The sequence below is a fragment of the Rana temporaria genome, chromosome 4, assembly GCF_905171775.1.
Source record: "Rana temporaria chromosome 4, aRanTem1.1, whole genome shotgun sequence".
In the NCBI taxonomy this organism is placed as follows: domain Eukaryota; kingdom Metazoa; phylum Chordata; class Amphibia; order Anura; family Ranidae; genus Rana; species Rana temporaria.
In genome coordinates this window covers 475,746,785-475,765,212 of record NC_053492.1, presented here as the reverse complement: position 1 = coordinate 475,765,212, position 18,428 = coordinate 475,746,785, and the positions used below count along the sequence as shown (strand labels likewise).

At 53.3% G+C, this 18,428-nt stretch overlaps 1 protein-coding gene across 1 annotated transcript in view; it reads left to right on the top strand.

The window, feature by feature from the left end:
• GLP1R (glucagon like peptide 1 receptor) overlaps nt 1-18,428 on the top strand; it is a 164,799-nt gene that overhangs the window by 96,567 nt on the left and 49,804 nt on the right. Inside the window, exon 7 of the mRNA XM_040347860.1 lies at nt 14,979-15,039. Coding sequence (XP_040203794.1) covers nt 14,979-15,039 — 61 coding nt within the window. The remainder of the gene's footprint in view (nt 1-14,978; nt 15,040-18,428) is intronic.

Genomic DNA, 18,428 nt, shown 5'->3' with positions numbered 1-18,428 from the left:
CTGGGTGACAGAGTGACTGGGTGACAGAGGGACTGGGTGACAGAGGGACTGGGTGACAGAGTGACTGGGTGACAGAGGAGCTGGGTGACAGAGTGACTGGGTGACAGAGGGGCTGGGTGACAGAGGGACTGGGTGACAGAGGGACTGGGTGACAGAGGGACTGGGTGACAGAGTGACTGGGTGACAGAGGGACTGGGTGACAGAGGAGCTGGGTGACAGAGGGACTGGGTGACAGAGGGACTGGGTGACAGAGGGACTGGGTGACAGAGGGACTGGGTGACAGAGTGACTGGGTGACAGAGGAGCTGGGTGACAGAGGGACTGGGTGACAGAGGGACTGGGTGACAGAGGGACTGGGTGACAGAGGGACTGGGTGACAGAGGGACTGGGTGACAGAGTGACAGAGTGACTGGGTGACAGAGTGACTGGGTGACAGAGGGACTGGGTGACAGAGGGACTGGGTGACAGAGGGACTGGGTGACAGAGTGACTGGGTGACAGAGGAGCTGGGTGACGGAGAGCTGGGTGACGGAGAGCTGGGTGACAGAGGGACAGGGTGACAGAGTGACTGGGTGACAGAGGAGCTGGGTGACGGAGAGCTGGGTGACAGAGTGACTGGGTGACAGAGTGACTGGGTGACAGAGGGACTGGGTGACAGAGTGACTGGGTGACAGAGGGACTGGGTGACAGAGGGACTGGGTGACAGAGTGGCTGGGTGACAGAGGGACTGGGTGACAGAGGGACTGGGTGACAGAGGGACTGGGTGACAGAGTGACTGGGTGACAGAGGAGCTGGGTGACGGAGAGCTGGGTGACGGAGAGCTGGGTGACAGAGGGACAGGGTGACAGAGTGACTGGGTGACAGAGGAGCTGGGTGACGGAGAGCTGGGTGACAGAGTGACTGGGTGACAGAGTGACTGGGTGACGAGGAGCTGGGTGACGGAGAGCTGGGTGACAGAGGGACAGGGTGACAGAGTGACTGGGTGACAGAGTGACTGGGTGACAGAGGAGCTGGGTGACAGAGTGACTGGGTGACAGAGGGACTGGGTGACAGAGGAGCTGGGTGACAGAGGGACTGGGTGACAGAGGGACTGGGTGACAGAGGGACTGGGTGACAGAGGGACTGGGTGACAGAGGAGCTGGGTGACGGAGAGCTGGGTGACGGAGAGCTGGGTGACGGAGAGCTGGGTGACAGAGGGACAGGGTGACAGAGTGACTGGGTGACAGAGGAGCTGGGTGACGGAGAGCTGGGTGACAGAGTGACTGGGTGACAGAGTGACTGGGTGACAGAGGAGCTGGGTGACGGAGAGCTGGGTGACAGAGGGACAGGGTGACAGAGTGACTGGGTGACAGAGTGACAGAGTGACTGGGTGACAGAGGGACTGGGTGACAGAGGAGCTGGGTGACAGAGGAGCTGGGTGACAGAGGAGCTGGGTGACGGAGAGCTGGGTGACAGAGTGACTGGGTGACAGAGTGACTGGGTGACAGAGGAGCTGGGTGACGGAGAGCTGGGTGACAGAGGGACAGGGTGACAGAGTGACTGGGTGACAGAGTGACTGGGTGACAGAGTGACTGGGTGACAGAGTGACTGGGTGACAGAGGGACTGGGTGACAGAGGAGCTGGGTGACAGAGGAGCTGGGTGACAGAGGAGCTGGGTGACAGAGGGACTGGGTGACAGAGGGACTGGGTGACAGAGTGGCTGGGTGACAGAGGGACTGGGTGACAGAGGGACTGGGTGACAGAGGGACTGGGTGACAGAGGGACTGGGTGACAGAGGAGCTGGGTGACGGAGAGCTGGGTGACGGAGAGCTGGGTGACAGAGGGACAGGGTGACAGAGTGACTGGGTGACAGAGGAGCTGGGTGACGGAGAGCTGGGTGACAGAGTGACTGGGTGACAGAGTGACTGGGTGACAGAGTGACTGGGTGACAGAGGGACTGGGTGACAGAGTGACTGGGTGACAGAGGAGCTGGGTGACAGAGTGACTGGGTGACAGAGGGACTGGGTGACAGAGGGACTGGGTGACGGAGAGCTGGGTGACAGAGTGACTGGGTGACAGAGTGACTGGGTGACAGAGGAGCTGGGTGACGGAGAGCTGGGTGACAGAGGGACAGGGTGACAGAGTGACTGGGTGACAGAGTGACTGGGTGACAGAGGGACTGGGTGACAGAGGGACTGGGTGACAGAGGGACTGGGTGACAGAGGAGCTGGGTGACAGAGGAGCTGGGTGACAGAGTGACTGGGTGACAGAGGGACTGGGTGACAGAGGGACTGGGTGACAGAGGAGCTGGGTGACAGAGTGACTGGGTGACAGAGGGACTGGGTGACAGAGGGACTGGGTGACAGAGGGACTGGGTGACAGAGGAGCTGGGTGACGGAGAGCTGGGTGACAGAGTGACTGGGTGACAGAGGGACTGGGTGACAGAGTGACTGGGTGACAGAGGGACTGGGTGACAGAGGGACTGGGTGACAGAGTGGCTGGGTGACAGAGGGACTGGGTGACAGAGGGACTGGGTGACAGAGGGACTGGGTGACAGAGTGACTGGGTGACAGAGGAGCTGGGTGACGGAGAGCTGGGTGACGGAGAGCTGGGTGACAGAGGGACAGGGTGACAGAGTGACTGGGTGACAGAGGAGCTGGGTGACGGAGAGCTGGGTGACAGAGGGACAGGGTGACAGAGTGACTGGGTGACAGAGTGACTGGGTGATAGAGTGACTGGGTGACAGAGGGACTGGGTGACAGAGGAGCTGGGTGACAGAGGGACTGGGTGACAGAGGGACTGGGTGACAGAGGGACTGGGTGACAGAGGGACTGGGTGACAGAGGGACTGGGTGACAGAGGAGCTGGGTGACGGAGAGCTGGGTGACGGAGAGCTGGGTGACGGAGAGCTGGGTGACAGAGGGACAGGGTGACAGAGTGACTGGGTGACAGAGGAGCTGGGTGACGGAGAGCTGGGTGACAGAGTGACTGGGTGACAGAGTGACTGGGTGACAGAGGAGCTGGGTGACGGAGAGCTGGGTGACAGAGGGACAGGGTGACAGAGTGACTGGGTGACAGAGTGACTGGGTGACAGAGTGACTGGGTGACAGAGGGACTGGGTGACAGAGGAGCTGGGTGACAGAGGAGCTGGGTGACAGAGGAGCTGGGTGACGGAGAGCTGGGTGACAGAGTGACTGGGTGACAGAGTGACTGGGTGACAGAGGAGCTGGGTGACGGAGAGCTGGGTGACAGAGGGACAGGGTGACAGAGTGACTGGGTGACAGAGTGACTGGGTGACAGAGTGACTGGGTGACAGAGTGACTGGGTGACAGAGGGACTGGGTGACAGAGGAGCTGGGTGACAGAGGAGCTGGGTGACAGAGGAGCTGGGTGACAGAGGGACTGGGTGACAGAGGGACTGGGTGACAGAGGGACTGGGTGACAGAGGAGCTGGGTGACGGAGAGCTGGGTGACGGAGAGCTGGGTGACAGAGGGACAGGGTGACAGAGTGACTGGGTGACAGAGGAGCTGGGTGACGGAGAGCTGGGTGACAGAGTGACTGGGTGACAGAGTGACTGGGTGACAGAGGGACTGGGTGACAGAGGGACTGGGTGACAGAGTGACTGGGTGACAGAGGAGCTGGGTGACAGAGTGACTGGGTGACAGAGGGACTGGGTGACAGAGGGACTGGGTGACGGAGAGCTGGGTGACAGAGTGACTGGGTGACAGAGTGACTGGGTGACAGAGGAGCTGGGTGACGGAGAGCTGGGTGACAGAGGGACAGGGTGACAGAGTGACTGGGTGACAGAGTGACTGGGTGACAGAGTGACTGGGTGACAGAGGGACTGGGTGACAGAGGGACAGGGTGACAGAGGAGCTGGGTGACAGAGGAGCTGGGTGACAGAGGAGCTGGGTGACAGAGTGACTGGGTGACAGAGGGACTGGGTGACAGAGGGACTGGGTGACAGAGGGACTGGGTGACAGAGTGGCTGGGTGACAGAGGGACTGGGTGACAGAGGGACTGGGTGACAGAGGGACTGGGTGACAGAGGGACTGGGTGACAGAGGAGCTGGGTGACGGAGAGCTGGGTGACGGAGAGCTGGGTGACGGAGAGCTGGGTGACAGAGGGACAGGGTGACAGAGTGACTGGGTGACAGAGGAGCTGGGTGACGGAGAGCTGGGTGACAGAGTGACTGGGTGACAGAGTGACTGGGTGACAGAGTGGCTGGGTGACAGAGTGGCTGGGTGACAGAGGAGCTGGGTGACAGAGGAGCTAGGTGACAGAGTGACTGGGTGACAGAGGGACTGGGTGACAGAGGGACTGGGTGACAGAGTGACTGGGTGACAGAGGAGCTGGGTGACGGAGAGCTGGGTGACGGAGAGCTGGGTGACAGAGGGACAGGGTGACAGAGGGACTGGGTGACAGAGTGACTGGGTGACAGAGTGGCTGGGTGACAGAGTGACTGGGTGACAGAGTGACTGGGTGACAGAGGGACTGGGTGACAGAGGAGCTGGGTGACAGAGGGACTGGGTGACAGAGGGACTGGGTGACAGAGGGACTGGGTGACAGAGGGACTGGGTGACAGAGGAGCTGGGTGACGGAGAGCTGGGTGACGGAGAGCTGGGTGACGGAGAGCTGGGTGACAGAGGGACAGGGTGACAGAGTGACTGGGTGACAGAGGAGCTGGGTGACGGAGAGCTGGGTGACAGAGTGACTGGGTGACAGAGTGACTGGGTGACAGAGGAGCTGGGTGACGGAGAGCTGGGTGACAGAGGGACAGGGTGACAGAGTGACTGGGTGACAGAGTGACTGGGTGACAGAGTGACTGGGTGACAGAGTGACTGGGTGACAGAGGGACTGGGTGACAGAGGAGCTGGGTGACAGAGGAGCTGGGTGACAGAGGAGCTGGGTGACGGAGAGCTGGGTGACAGAGTGACTGGGTGACAGAGTGACTGGGTGACAGAGGAGCTGGGTGACGGAGAGCTGGGTGACAGAGGGACAGGGTGACAGAGTGACTGGGTGACAGAGTGACTGGGTGACAGAGTGACTGGGTGACAGAGGAGCTGGGTGACAGAGGAGCTGGGTGACAGAGGGACTGGGTGACAGAGGGACTGGGTGACAGAGGGACTGGGTGACAGAGGAGCTGGGTGACGGAGAGCTGGGTGACAGAGGAGCTGGGTGACAGAGGGACTGGGTGACAGAGGGACAGGGTGACAGAGTGACTGGGTGACAGAGGAGCTGGGTGACGGAGAGCTGGGTGACAGAGTGACTGGGTGACAGAGTGACTGGGTGACAGAGTGACTGGGTGACAGAGGGACTGGGTGACAGAGGGACTGGGTGACAGAGTGACTGGGTGACAGAGGAGCTGGGTGACAGAGTGACTGGGTGACAGAGGGACTGGGTGACAGAGGGACTGGGTGACGGAGAGCTGGGTGACAGAGTGACTGGGTGACAGAGTGACTGGGTGACAGAGGAGCTGGGTGACGGAGAGCTGGGTGACAGAGGGACAGGGTGACAGAGTGACTGGGTGACAGAGTGACTGGGTGACAGAGTGGCTGGGTGACAGAGTGGCTGGGTGACAGAGGAGCTGGGTGACAGAGGAGCTGGGTGACAGAGTGACTGGGTGACAGAGGGACTGGGTGACAGAGTGACTGGGTGACAGAGGAGCTGGGTGACGGAGAGCTGGGTGACGGAGAGCTGGGTGACAGAGGGACAGGGTGACAGAGGGACTGGGTGACAGAGGGACTGGGTGACAGAGTGACTGGGTGACAGAGGAGCTGGGTGACGGAGAGCTGGGTGACGGAGAGCTGGGTGACAGAGGGACAGGGTGACAGAGGGACTGGGTGACAGAGTGACTGGGTGACAGAGTGGCTGGGTGACAGAGTGGCTGGGTGACAGAGGAGCTGGGTGACAGAGGAGCTGGGTGACAGAGTGACTGGGTGACAGAGGGACTGGGTGACAGAGGGACTGGGTGACAGAGTGACTGGGTGACAGGGACTGGGTAGAGAGAGATTATACAGTCCAGATTACAATTTGCAGGGGCAGCAAAGGTGACAGAGAAAGGGGGGTGCACCATGCAACCCCCCCCCTCCCCCCTCCCTCACTGTCACCTCTGCTGCCCCTGCAAATTGTAATCTGTACTGTATAATATCTCCCCCCATTGCATGGTCAACCCCCCCCCCTCCCCTGCACCTCCCCTTTCTGCCCCTGCTCCAAGGATGGCCGGCGCCGCGGCGCAGCGGAAGTCGGGACTCGCGGGAGGTCGGGACTCAGGACGGGCGGCGGATCGAGTCCAGCTGAGCAACCGAGGCCTGGAGGGGAGGAGGAGGAGGTCTTGGTCTGTGCCGCGGTAGGTGAGTGACTCACTTGCCTGTTACGCTGCTGCTCTCTCTGCAGCAAGAACCGCGGCTGGCCGTTGGAGGAGGAGGAGGTGGGGGTGGAGTCGGAGGCCGCAGAGAGAGCGGGACACTGCGGTGACGTCACTGGTTGCTACAAGCCAAGCGGGGCTTCCCTAGCAACCAGTGATTTAGAATCATTTAATTACAGCGGCAGTGAGTGTGGCAGGCAGTTGATTCCGGGACTCTCCATTGTCCCGGTTTGAAGGCTCCCGGGACACGGGACAAAAGTGTATATTACGGGACGATCCCGGGCAAACCGGGACACGTGGTCACCCTACCGTCACCCACCCCTGTCACTTCCTCTGACACTCCCGTTGCTATTGAAACCTGATCTGAAACCATTACATTGCTTGTACAGCACTGAGCATGTGCGAGGCTAGAATCCAGGAAGTCATACAGTCTTGCTTCATGATGCCCACACTTAAGATGGCCCCAGTCAATTTCTGTTTTATAAAGTGTCTAAATGCTGTAACAACCTAACAAAATGGACCTTAATTTACAGACTAACTGTAGTAGAATACATTAAGCTTGTGTATTGCAGGGGTATTTATATTTAAAAAGTTTTTATATTTAAAATTGTGGCCGGAACTCCGCTTTAAGTGTGACCTCATGTGTGTTTCTAACTGTAGGGGGGCGGGGCTGGACGTGTGACATCATTGATCGCGTTTCCCTATATCAGGGAACACACGATAAATGACAGCGCCACAGTGAAGAACGGGGAAGGTGTGTTTACACACAGCTCTCCTCGTTCTTCAGCTCCGGGGAGCGATCGCGGGACTTCAGCGGCGATCGGGTCCGCGGGTCCCGCGGTCACGGAGCTTCGACCCATGGCTGGGCACTTAAAGAGGACGTTCCTGTACGTGCTTGTGCCCAGCCGTGCCATTATGCCGACGTATATGTGCAGGAGGCGGTGGAGGTTTCTTGGTGCCGGGACAATCACACACTATAATAAAAGAACAGAAGTTTTTATTACACAATTGGTGTTGGAAGGCGTTATTAATATCATTTCTGGATTTCCTAAATATCTTCATTAACTTAGTGCCGTCCTCCTTCACTTACCTCATCCTTCCATTTTGCTGTTAAATGTCCTTATTTCTTCTGAGAAATCCTCACTTCCTGTTCTTCTGTCTGTAACTCCACACCGTAATGCAAGGCTTTCTCCCTGGTGTGGAGTGTCGTGCTCGCCCCCTCCCTTGGACTACAGGAGAGTCAGGACGCCCCACTAACACACAGTTCCTTTCTCTATCTGCAACGTAGACAGCGTCCTGACTCTCCTGTAGTCCAAGGGAGGGGGCGAGCACGACACTCCACACCAGGGAGAAAGCCTTGCATTACTGTGTGGAGTTACAGATGTTAAAGAGTGGCAACAGGGTAATTGGGATTATACAATGGTGCCCAGAACAATACAGAATACATAAATTGTATAAAAATATAATTTTTTTATGGTCGGCCGGAGGGCATGGGGCGACCATTGTCTTTATACTATCGCACAGCACGGGTGGTCATTGTGTGATAGCTCCACGTGGCGTGATTGCTGGTATTTGCTGGTGCCCCTGCACTAATTTATGTCTCTAGCAGAGTTTTCCTGGTCTCTATATATCCCCTGTGATCACACCAGTGGCGGCTGGTGCTCAAAATTTTTTGGGGGGGCGCAAACAAAAAAAAAAGTGCAGCCTCACTGTGCCTATCAAATGCAGCCACTGTGCCATCAATTGTCACCACTGTGCCATGCCATCAAACACAGCCACTGTGCCATCAATTGTCACCACTGTGCCATGCAATTGTCACCACTGTGCCCTTTAATTGTCGCCACTGTACCCTTTGTCACCACTGTGCCCTTTTTCGCAGCTGTGCCCTGTAAAATGCACTTACCTTTCTCCTTCCACATCCCTCGATGTCTTCTCCCGCCTTGGTGACGCTTCAGCCAATCAGGTTACCGATAACCAGAATCGCTGGCTCTGATAGGCACTACCGCCCAGCCAACCAGCTGCCATTATTCAGGTGGTCGGCGCTCAACATCCGGCCACCTGAATAGACCAGCGGCAGCCGGCAACAATAACATACATTCATGCAATGCACGAATGTATGTTATTTGCGAGAGCCAGAGGGGCCGGCGCATTTTAAGGAAAAAAAAATTCTTAAAGGACCCGTTTTTTTTTATTATTTTTTTTTGTGACTACGGGGGGAGGGGGGGGGTGGCGATCGGTGCGCGGACGCCCCCTATGGACGGGCCGCCACTGGATCGCACATTCCCTCCCCTCCCTAATTCTGTGGACTTGCTCTGTGTTCTCCTCTGAGGACATCCCACTCTTTCCATGACCACCCAACAACACAGCTAGCAAGTGTCTTGCTAGCTAAGAGGTCGAAGAGGATGCCCTACTCTTTCTATGGGCGCCAAACAACGTAGCTAGCAAGGAGACAATTTTCAATGCAGCTGATGTCTTGCTAGCTACGAGGTCAGACGGGACACCCCACTCTTTTTCCATGGCCGCCGGACAACGCAGCTAGCAAGGAGACATCTATCAACACGGCGGTCTCCTTGCTGGTTGCGTTGTTGGGTGGCCATGAAAAAAGCGAGGCGTTTTGTAGATTTTTTTTATTTTTTTTTATAGATTTTTTTAGAATAATTTTTGGCTGTGAGTGCGTCCCGTGTCCTTGTCCCGTGTCCTTGTCCCGTGTCCTTGTCCCGTGTCCTTGTCCCGTATCCTTGTCCCGTGTCCTTTTCCCGTTTCCTTGTCCCGTGTCCTTGTCCCGTATCCTTGTCCCGTGTCCTTTTCCCGTGTCCCTGTCCCGTGTCCTTGTCCCGTGTCCTTGTCCCGTATCCTTGTCCCGTGTCCTTTTCCCGTTTCCTTGTCCCGTGTCCTTGTCCCGTATCCTTGTCCCGTGTCCTTTTCCCGTGTCCTTGTCCCGTGTCCTTGTCCCGTATCCTTGTCCCGTGTCCTTTTCCCGTGTCCTTTTCCCGTGTCCTTGTCCCGTGTCCTTGTCCCGTGTCCTTGTCCCGTGTCCTTGTCCCGTGTCCTTTTCCCGTATCCTTGTCCCGTGTCCTTTTCCCGTGTCCTTGTCCCGTGTCCTTGTCCCGTGTCCTTGTCCCGTATCCTTGTCCCGTGTCCTTTTCCCGTGTCCTTGTCCCGTGTCCTTGTCCTTGTCCCGTGTCCTTGTCCCGTTTCCTTGTCCCGTGTCCTTGTCCCGTATCCTTGTCCCGTGTCCTTGTCCCATATCCTTGTCCCGTGTCCTTGTCCCGTATCCTTGTCCCGTGTCCTTGTCCCGTGTCCTTGTCCCGTATCCTTGTCCCGTGTCCTTGTCCCGTGTCCTTGTCCCGTATCCTTGTCCCGTGTCCTTTTCCCGTGTCCTTGTCCCGTGTCCTTGTCCCGTGTCCTTGTCCCGTATCCTTGTCCCATGTCCTTGTCCCGTGTCCTTGTCCCGTGTCCTTGTACCGTGTCCTTGTCCCGTGTCCCTGTCCCGTGTCCTTGTCCCGTGTCCTTGTCCCGTATCCTTGTCCCATGTCCTTGTCCCGTGTCCTTGTCCCGTGTCCTTGTACCGTGTCCTTGTCCCGTGTCCCTGTCCCGTGTCCTTGTCCCGTGTCCCTGTCCCGTGTCCTTATCCCGTGTCCTTGTCCCATGTCCTTGTCCCGTATCCTTGTCCCGTATCCTTGTCCCGTATCCTTGTCCCGTATCCTTGTCCCGTATCCTTGTCCCTTGTCCTTGTCCCGTATCCTTGTCCCTTGTCCTTGTCCCGTGTCCTTGTCCCGTGTCCTTGTCCCGTATCCTTGTCCCGTATCCTTGTCCCTTGTCCTTGTCCCTTGTCCTTGTCCCGTATCCTTGTCCCGTGTCCTTGTCCCGTATCCTTGTCCCTTGTCCTTGTCCCGTGTCCTTGTCCCGTATCCTTGTCCCTTGTCCTTGTCCCCTTTCCTTGTCCCGTATCCTTGTCCCGTGTCCTTGTCCCGTGTCCTTGTCCCGTGTCCTTGTCCCGTGTCCTTGTCCCGTGTCCTTGTCCCGTGTCCTTGTCCCGTGTCCTTGTCCCGTATCCTTGTCCCGTGTCCTTGTCCCGTATCCTTGTCCCGTGTCCCTGTCCCGTGTCCCTGTCCCGTGTCCCTGTCCCGTGTCCTTGTCCCGTGTCCTTGTCCCTTGTCCTTGTCCCGTGTCCTTGTCCCTTGTCCCGTGTCCTTGTCCCGTGTCCTTGTCCCGTGTCCTTGTCCCGTGTCCCATGTCCCTGTCCCGTGTCCTTGTCCCGTGTCCTTGTCCCGTGTCCTTGTCCCGTGTCCCGTGTCCCGTGTCCTTGTCCCGTGTCCTTGTCTCGTGTCCTTGTCCCGTATCCTTGTCCTCCTTGGTTGGGGGACGTCCTCTAAGCTCTGGGGACCCGGCAAGGACAGCGGCGCGGCCCGGCGGTTGGAATGATTCCTCATCACACCCTGGGAATGTTTTTCACTCGGCAGAAAGCGGCGCGGATTCCCGGAACTCCCATTAAGGAGACGCAGAGCCGTCCTTCGCTGTGACTGATCGCAGCGCACAAAGCCGCCGGGCTCAGCGCCATTCATCTAAGAGGGGGGGGGGAACCCAGCAAAGGAGGGGGAGGGGCGATTACAGAACGGAAACCAGCAGCCGGCAGCGACGTTCTATAATCACAACAAGAGACGCCGGGGAAGATAATAGACACTTAATTATGAAAGACGTGAAATGAGATCCCGGGGGGCGGCGGCGGCGGGAAGATTTTACCGTTTAGGAAAATTACATTAAGTAACGCGAGGAGCGTCTGCACAGCGATAAACGCGGCGATCGCCCCGGGAAACCAGTCGTGTGATGTCAGAGGTGCGCCTTGCATGATTAAAAAGAGGAAAAACCATCAGTCTTAAAGGGAAAGACGTTCATTTAACCTCTTCAATACCGGGCACTTTTACCCCCCTCCCCCATGCCCAGGCCAATTTTCAGCTTTCAGCGCTCTCACACTTTGAATGACAATTGCGCGGTCGTGCTTCACTGTACACATAGGACAGTTTTATCATTTCTTTCACACAAATATAACTTTTTTTTGGTGGTACTGATGAGCACTGACAAGGTGGCACTAATATGCTGCACTAATGAGGTGGCACTAATATGCCGCACTGATGAGCATTGACGAGGTGGCACTGATCAGGTGGCACTAATATGCTGCACTGATGAGGTGGCACTAATATGTTGCACTGATGGGCACTGATGAGGTGGCACTGATGAGGTGGCACTAATATGCGGCACTGATGAGGTGACACTAATATGCTGCACTGATGAGCACTGACAAGGTGGCACTGATCAGATGGCACTAATATGCTGCACTGATGAGATGACACTAATATGTTGCACTGATGGTCACCGATGAGGTGGTACTAATATGTTGCACTGATGGACACTGATGAGGTGGCACTAATATGTTGCACTGATGGACACTGATGAGGTGGCACTAATATGTTGCACTGATGGACACTGATGAGGTGGCACTAATATGTTGCACTGATGGACACTGATGAGGTGGCACTAATATGTTGCACTGATGGGCACCGATGAGGTGACACTAATATGCTGCACTGATGGGCACTGATGAGGTGGCACTAATATGTTGCACTGATGGGCACTGATGAGGTGGCACTAATATGTTGCACTGATGGACACTGATGAGGTGGCACTAATATGTTGCACTGATGGACACTGATGAAGTGGCACTAATATGTTGCACTGAGGGGCATCGATGAGGTGGCATTAATATGCTGCACTGATGGACACTGATGAGGTGGCACTAATATGCCGGTGCGTCCATAGAGGCAATGGACGCAGTGACAGTGGCATCAATTTGCACAGTGGCGACAATGGGCACAGTGATGTCAATTAAAGGGCAAAGTGGCATCATTTGGCACAGTGGCGACAATTAAAGGGCACAGTGGCGACAATTAAAGGGCACAGTGGCGACAATTAAAGGGCACAGTGGCGACAATTAAAGGGCACAGTGGCGACAATTAAAGGGCACAGTGGCTGCATTTGATGGGCACAGTGAGGCTGCAATTGGTTTTTTTTGTTTGTTTTTTCGTTTGCGCCCCCCCCAAAAATGTTGAGCTCCTGCCACCACTGTGCAACACAGCTAGTTTTACGAGGGGGTTATTTATAGTGAAATTAGGTACCAATTTGGGGTACAATTTTTGTGGCTAAATCAAGGTCGGGTATATTGCCCATCCCCCAATGATTACGACTCATGTAGTTCTCGCCCTCCGATTCCATTAGCGACGGGCGATCAATTTTTATGCTCTCGATGTTCTCTGGTTCTTCATTCCTTGTTTATATAATTGTTTTTGTGCTTTAACTGACAATTAGACTTGTTACCACCATTCCTCCCGGCCGCCCCGACACGCCGCCGATCGCTAAAATCATTCAGCGCCTGCGATTAGTCTCGGTTTTTGTCACCTTTTATAACGGAGGGAGTTATGGATGAAGCCAATCCCTTGGAATGAAGCAATCCTTTGATACGATCATCGCGCTCCGCATACATTTCTAATTTAATTTGTATTGAATGCTTTAATTCCTAAAGTAAATCCTTTCCAAACTGATGGATGAGTCGCTAAAAAAACGCCTGTCTGGGAGATTATAAATTTTGCGGAGAGCGATGAATGTTAGTGAATGGCGCTTTGTTTCTGTCACAGAACAGCAGTTGAGCCGTTATTCAAAGACGCTTCAAACTAAAGTGTTTGCACCCTCCATTGCAGACATGGTACAAGGGATGGTCAGAGACTGCAGACATGGTACAAGAGATGGTCAGAGACTGCAGACATGGTACAAGAGATGGTCAGAGACTGCAGACATGGTACAAGAGATGGTCAGAGACTGCAGACATGGTACAAGAGATGGTCAGAGACTGCAGACATGGCACAAGGGATGGTCAGAGACTGCAGACATGGTACAAGAGATGGTCAGAGACTGCAGACATGGTACAAGAGATGGTCAGAGACTGCAGACATGGTACAAGAGATGGTCAGAGACTGCAGACATGGCACAAGGGATGGTCAGAGACTGCAGACATGGTACAAGGGATGGTCAGAGACTGCAGACATGGTACAAGAGATGGTCAGAGACTGCAGACATGGTACAAGAGATGGTCAGAGACTGCAGACATGGCACAAGGGATGGTCAGAGACTGCAGACATGGTACAAGAGATGGTCAGAGACTGCAGACATGGTACAAGAGATGGTCAGAGACTGCAGACATGGCACAAGGGATGGTCAGAGACTGCAGACATGGTACAAGGGATGGTCAGAGACTGCAGACATGGTACAAGAGATGGTCAGAGACTGCAGACATGGTACAAGAGATGGTCAGAGACTGCAGACATGGCACAAGAGATGGTCAGAGACTGCAGACGTGGTACAAGAGATGGTCAGAGACTGCAGACGTGGTACAAGGGATGGTCAGAGACTGCAGACGTGATACAAGGGATGGTCATGGTACAAGGGATGGTCAGAGACTGAAGACATGGTACAAGAGATCAATGCAGCCTCATCAGTGCCCATCATTGCAGCCTCACTGTACATATGAATGCAGCTCCACTGTATATATGAACGCAGCCCCACTTTTGTATATTAATGCAGTCCCACTTTTGTATATAAATTCAGTCCCACTTTTGTATATAAATTCAGTCCCACTTTTGTATATGAATGCAGCCCCGCTGTATATATAAATGCAGCCCCACTTTTGTATATGAATGCAGCCCCACTTTTTCTTTAATAATAAAAAAAATGAAACTGTAAAAAAATAAATAAAAGAAAATGGTAAAAAAACAATAAATAAAATAACAAAAATAAAAAACTTCTGACACCAGTGGCGGAACTACTGGGATCGCAAAGGTTGCACTTGCAACTGGACCCTGCCATTCTGTCAACGTGGGGGGCCCAGGACGGAAGGAATGGGGGCCCCCTGCAGAACCCTAATAAAGGGTCCTACGATGGGAGTAAAGGGCCCCTGTGATCAGTGGGAAGGACACCGACCGGAAGCCAGGGGGGGCCTTCATGATTTCTTGCCCTGGGCCCTGAAGTTTCTAGTTATGCCGATGATTGTAACTTTGTAGCAAATTCCTACCTTTTTTTGCTCTGAAGAAATAGCCGTTTCTTTCCTTCTTTCCCCATGTTCTGTGCAGAGGGATTCTAAATGGGAGGGTCCGGTTCATTATAATCACTCGGTGCACTCTGTGTGCTCTGATGAGAAAAGCCGCGGGGTCTGCATCCCTTTAGAAGTATTTCACCCATGCCCTGAAAGTCCTATTGCAGGGGATGCCTAAAAGTATCTTATTGCCGACTTCTGGGAAAATCTGTGAGCCAATCACACCAGCAGGAGATTACATTCTGTGTACCAATGGTGCACAGCCCTCCTTCAGGTTGCTACATTTTTATCTTTTTAATATATATATATTTTTTTTTTTTTTAAACAAAAGTTGAGTTTTCCTTTAAATGCTCTTGATGCACCAGACCTCCCTGTCTCTGTATTTTCTTTCCTTAGTAAGTGACGTCTCTCTTTGCCTTCTCTTTCAGTGTCTCTCTCGCTCTTTCTGGTATTCCAGTGATTGTCTCTTCTCTCTCTCTCTCTTCTCCCCCTCAGGTGTCCCGATGCTGTTTGTCTTCCCCTGGGGTGTAGTCAAGTACCTCTATGAAGATGATGGGTTAGTTCCTGACACTCTAATTGCGCTGTCTGTGCCTGGCTGTTAGTGATTGGCTGTTTGTGCATTTTAGCTGGTCCACTAGTCCACCATGTCTCTTCATAGGCCATTGACCGTTCTGCCACCCTCCCACACCCCACACCCCACCACCACCATGTCCACCACCACCACGTCCACCACCACCACCATGTCCACCACCATGTCCACCACCACCACCATGTCCACCACCACCACCACCATGTCCACCACCATGTCCACCACCACCACCATGTCCACCACCACCACCATGTCCACCACCACCACCACCATGTCCACCACCACCACCATGTCCACCACCACCACCACCACCATGTCCACCACCACCATGTCCACCACCACCACCATGTCCACCACCACCACCATGTCCACCACCATGTCCACCACCACCATGTCCACCACCACCACCCCCATGTCCACCACCACCACCATGTCCACCACCACCACCACCACCACCATGTCCACCACCACCACCATGTCCACCACCACCACCACCATGTCCACCACCACCACCACCACCATGTCCACCACCACCACCATGTCCACCACCACCATGGGCACCACCACCATGGGCACCACCACTAAGGGCACCACCACCATGGGCACCACCACCATGGGCACCACCATGTCCATCACCACCACCTACGTCCTACGGTGACCACGTGTCCCGGATTGCCCGGGACAGTCCCGCATTTTGCAGGTCTGTCCCGGGCACCTGCGTAAATTTTGTGCAAACCAATCGTTAAATTTTGTTTGGGAGCCACGTCGCACGCCTGCGCAATTGTCAGTTAAAGCGACGCAGTGCCGAATCGTAAAAAAATGCTCTGGTCAAGAAGGGGGGGGGGGGTAAATTCTTCCGGGGGCTGAAGTGGTTAATAAGCTTCAATATCGGGCAGCGATACTTCACCGGATTCATTTAGCGGAACCCTATTGCTGTTAGTAAATAGGACCTTTGCTGCTCTGTGTTTACCCCGCTGTGCCGATTATATGAATTTTTAACACTATTTACAGACGTTGTCACCTTGGTTTCTGCCGGTGACACGACATCGATGGAAATAGTACGAAATGTGATGACAATCTAGTCATTAGGGATGAGCTTCAAGTTTGACTCGAACATTGCCTGTTCGGCGAACAACGAACAATTTGGGGTGTTCGCGGCAAATTCGAAAATCCGTAGAACACCCTGTTAAAGTCTATGGGAGAAATCTAAAGTGCTAATTTTAAAGGCTAATATGCAAGTTATTGTCCTAAAAAGTGTTTGGGGACCCGGGTCCTGCCCCAGGAAACATCAATGCAAAAAAAAGTTTTAAAAATGGCTGTTTTTTCGGGAGCAGTGATTTTAATAATGCTAAAAGTGAAACAATAAAAGTGAAATATTCCTTTAAATTTCATACCTAGGGGAGGTGTAAAGAATGCCTGTGAAATAGCTGAAATAGCGCATGTTTCCCGTACATAGAACTGTCCCTGCACAAAGTGTCATTTCTGAAAGGAAAAAAAGTAATTTAAACCGGACTCTATTCATGAATTGTCGGCTCCCAGGAATTCATTCATAAAAAAAAGAAAAAAAGCGTGGGGGTCCCCTCAAATTCAATTACCAGGCCCTTCAGGTCTGGTATGGATATTAAGGGGAACCCCCGCCGTCAATTTAAAAAAAAAATTACGTGGGGTTCCCCCCAAATATCAATTCCAGACCCTGATGCCCCGTACACACGATCACTTTTTGTGATGAAAAAAAATGACATTTTTAAAAATGTCATTTAACCACTTAAGGACCGGAGCAATATGCTGCTAAATGACCCAAGGGGTTTTTACAATTCGGCACTGCGTCGCTTTAACAGACGATTGCGCGGTCGTGCGACGTGGCTCCCAAACAAAATTGGCGTCCTTTTTTTCCCACAAATAGAGCTTTCTTTTGGTGGTATTTGATCACCTCTGCGGTTTTTATTTTTTGCGCTATAAACAAAAATAGAGCGACAATTCTGAAAAAAATTCAATATTTTTAACTTTTTGCTGTAATACATATCCCCCAAAAACATATATAATTTTTTTTTTCCTCAGTTTAGACCGATACGCATTCTTCTACCTATTTTTGGTAAAAAAAATCGCAATAAGCGATTATCGATTGGTTTGCGCAAAATTTATAGCGTTTATAAAATAGGGGATAGTTTTATTTTTTTTATTTTTTTTACTACTAATGGCGGCGATCAGCAATTTTTTTCATGACTGCGACATTATGGCGGACACTTCGGACAATTTTGACACATTTTTGGGACCATTGTCATTTTCACAGCAAAAAAATGCATTTAAATTGCATTGTTTATTGTGAAAATGACAGTTGCAGTTTGGGAGTTAACCACAGGGGGCGCTGAAGAAGTTAGGGTTCACCTAGTGTGTGTTTACAATTGTAGGGGGGTGTGGCTGTAGGACTGATGTCATCGATCGAGTCTCCCTATAAAAGGGATCACTCTATCGATGCGCCGCCACAGTAAAGCACGGGGAAGCCGTGTTTACATACGGCTCTCCCCGTTCTTCAGCTCCGGGGAGCGATCGCGAGGGGGCGGCTAGAAACGAATAGCCGCGCCCTTGTCCCGGATCGCTCCTGAAACCACGGGAACCGCCGCATGTACCGGTGGGGGGTCCCGATCGGACCCCCGACCCACGTCTAGGCAGGGATGTACAGGTACGCCAATGTGCCTGTCCGTGCCATTCTGCCGACGTATATGTACATGCGGCGGTCCGGAAGTGGTTAAGGGGAACCCGCCGACAATTTTAAAAAAAAATGACGTGGGTTTCCCCCCAAATATCCATTCCAGACCCTAATGCCCCGTACACACGATCACTTTTTGTGATGAAAAAAAATGACATTTTTAAAAATGTCATTTAAAATGATCGTGTGTGGACTTTACATCGTTTTCCGTCTTCTCCCAAACATGCTTCAATTTTTTATGTCATTTTTCAAAATGTCATTTTTTGTGTCGTAAAAAATGATCGTGTGTGGGCAAAAACGACGTTTTAAACCCGCACATGCCCAGAAGCAAGTTATGAGACGGGAGGTAAAACTACCACTCATAATGGAGATAGCACATTCATCACGCTGTAACAGACAAAAAAGCGCAAATCGTCTTTTACTAACAAGTAACCAGCTAAAAGCAGCCTCACGGCGAATAAAACTTCCCCTTTAGGCCCTGTACACACGATCAGTCCAAACTGATGAAAACGGACCGAGGTTCAGTTTCATCGGTCCAAACCGACCGTGTGTACGCCCCATCAGACTTTTGTCCTTCAGTCCAAAGTTTTAGAACTTGCTTTAAAATCAGACTGATGGACTGATGACCGATCGGTCAAAACCGATGGTT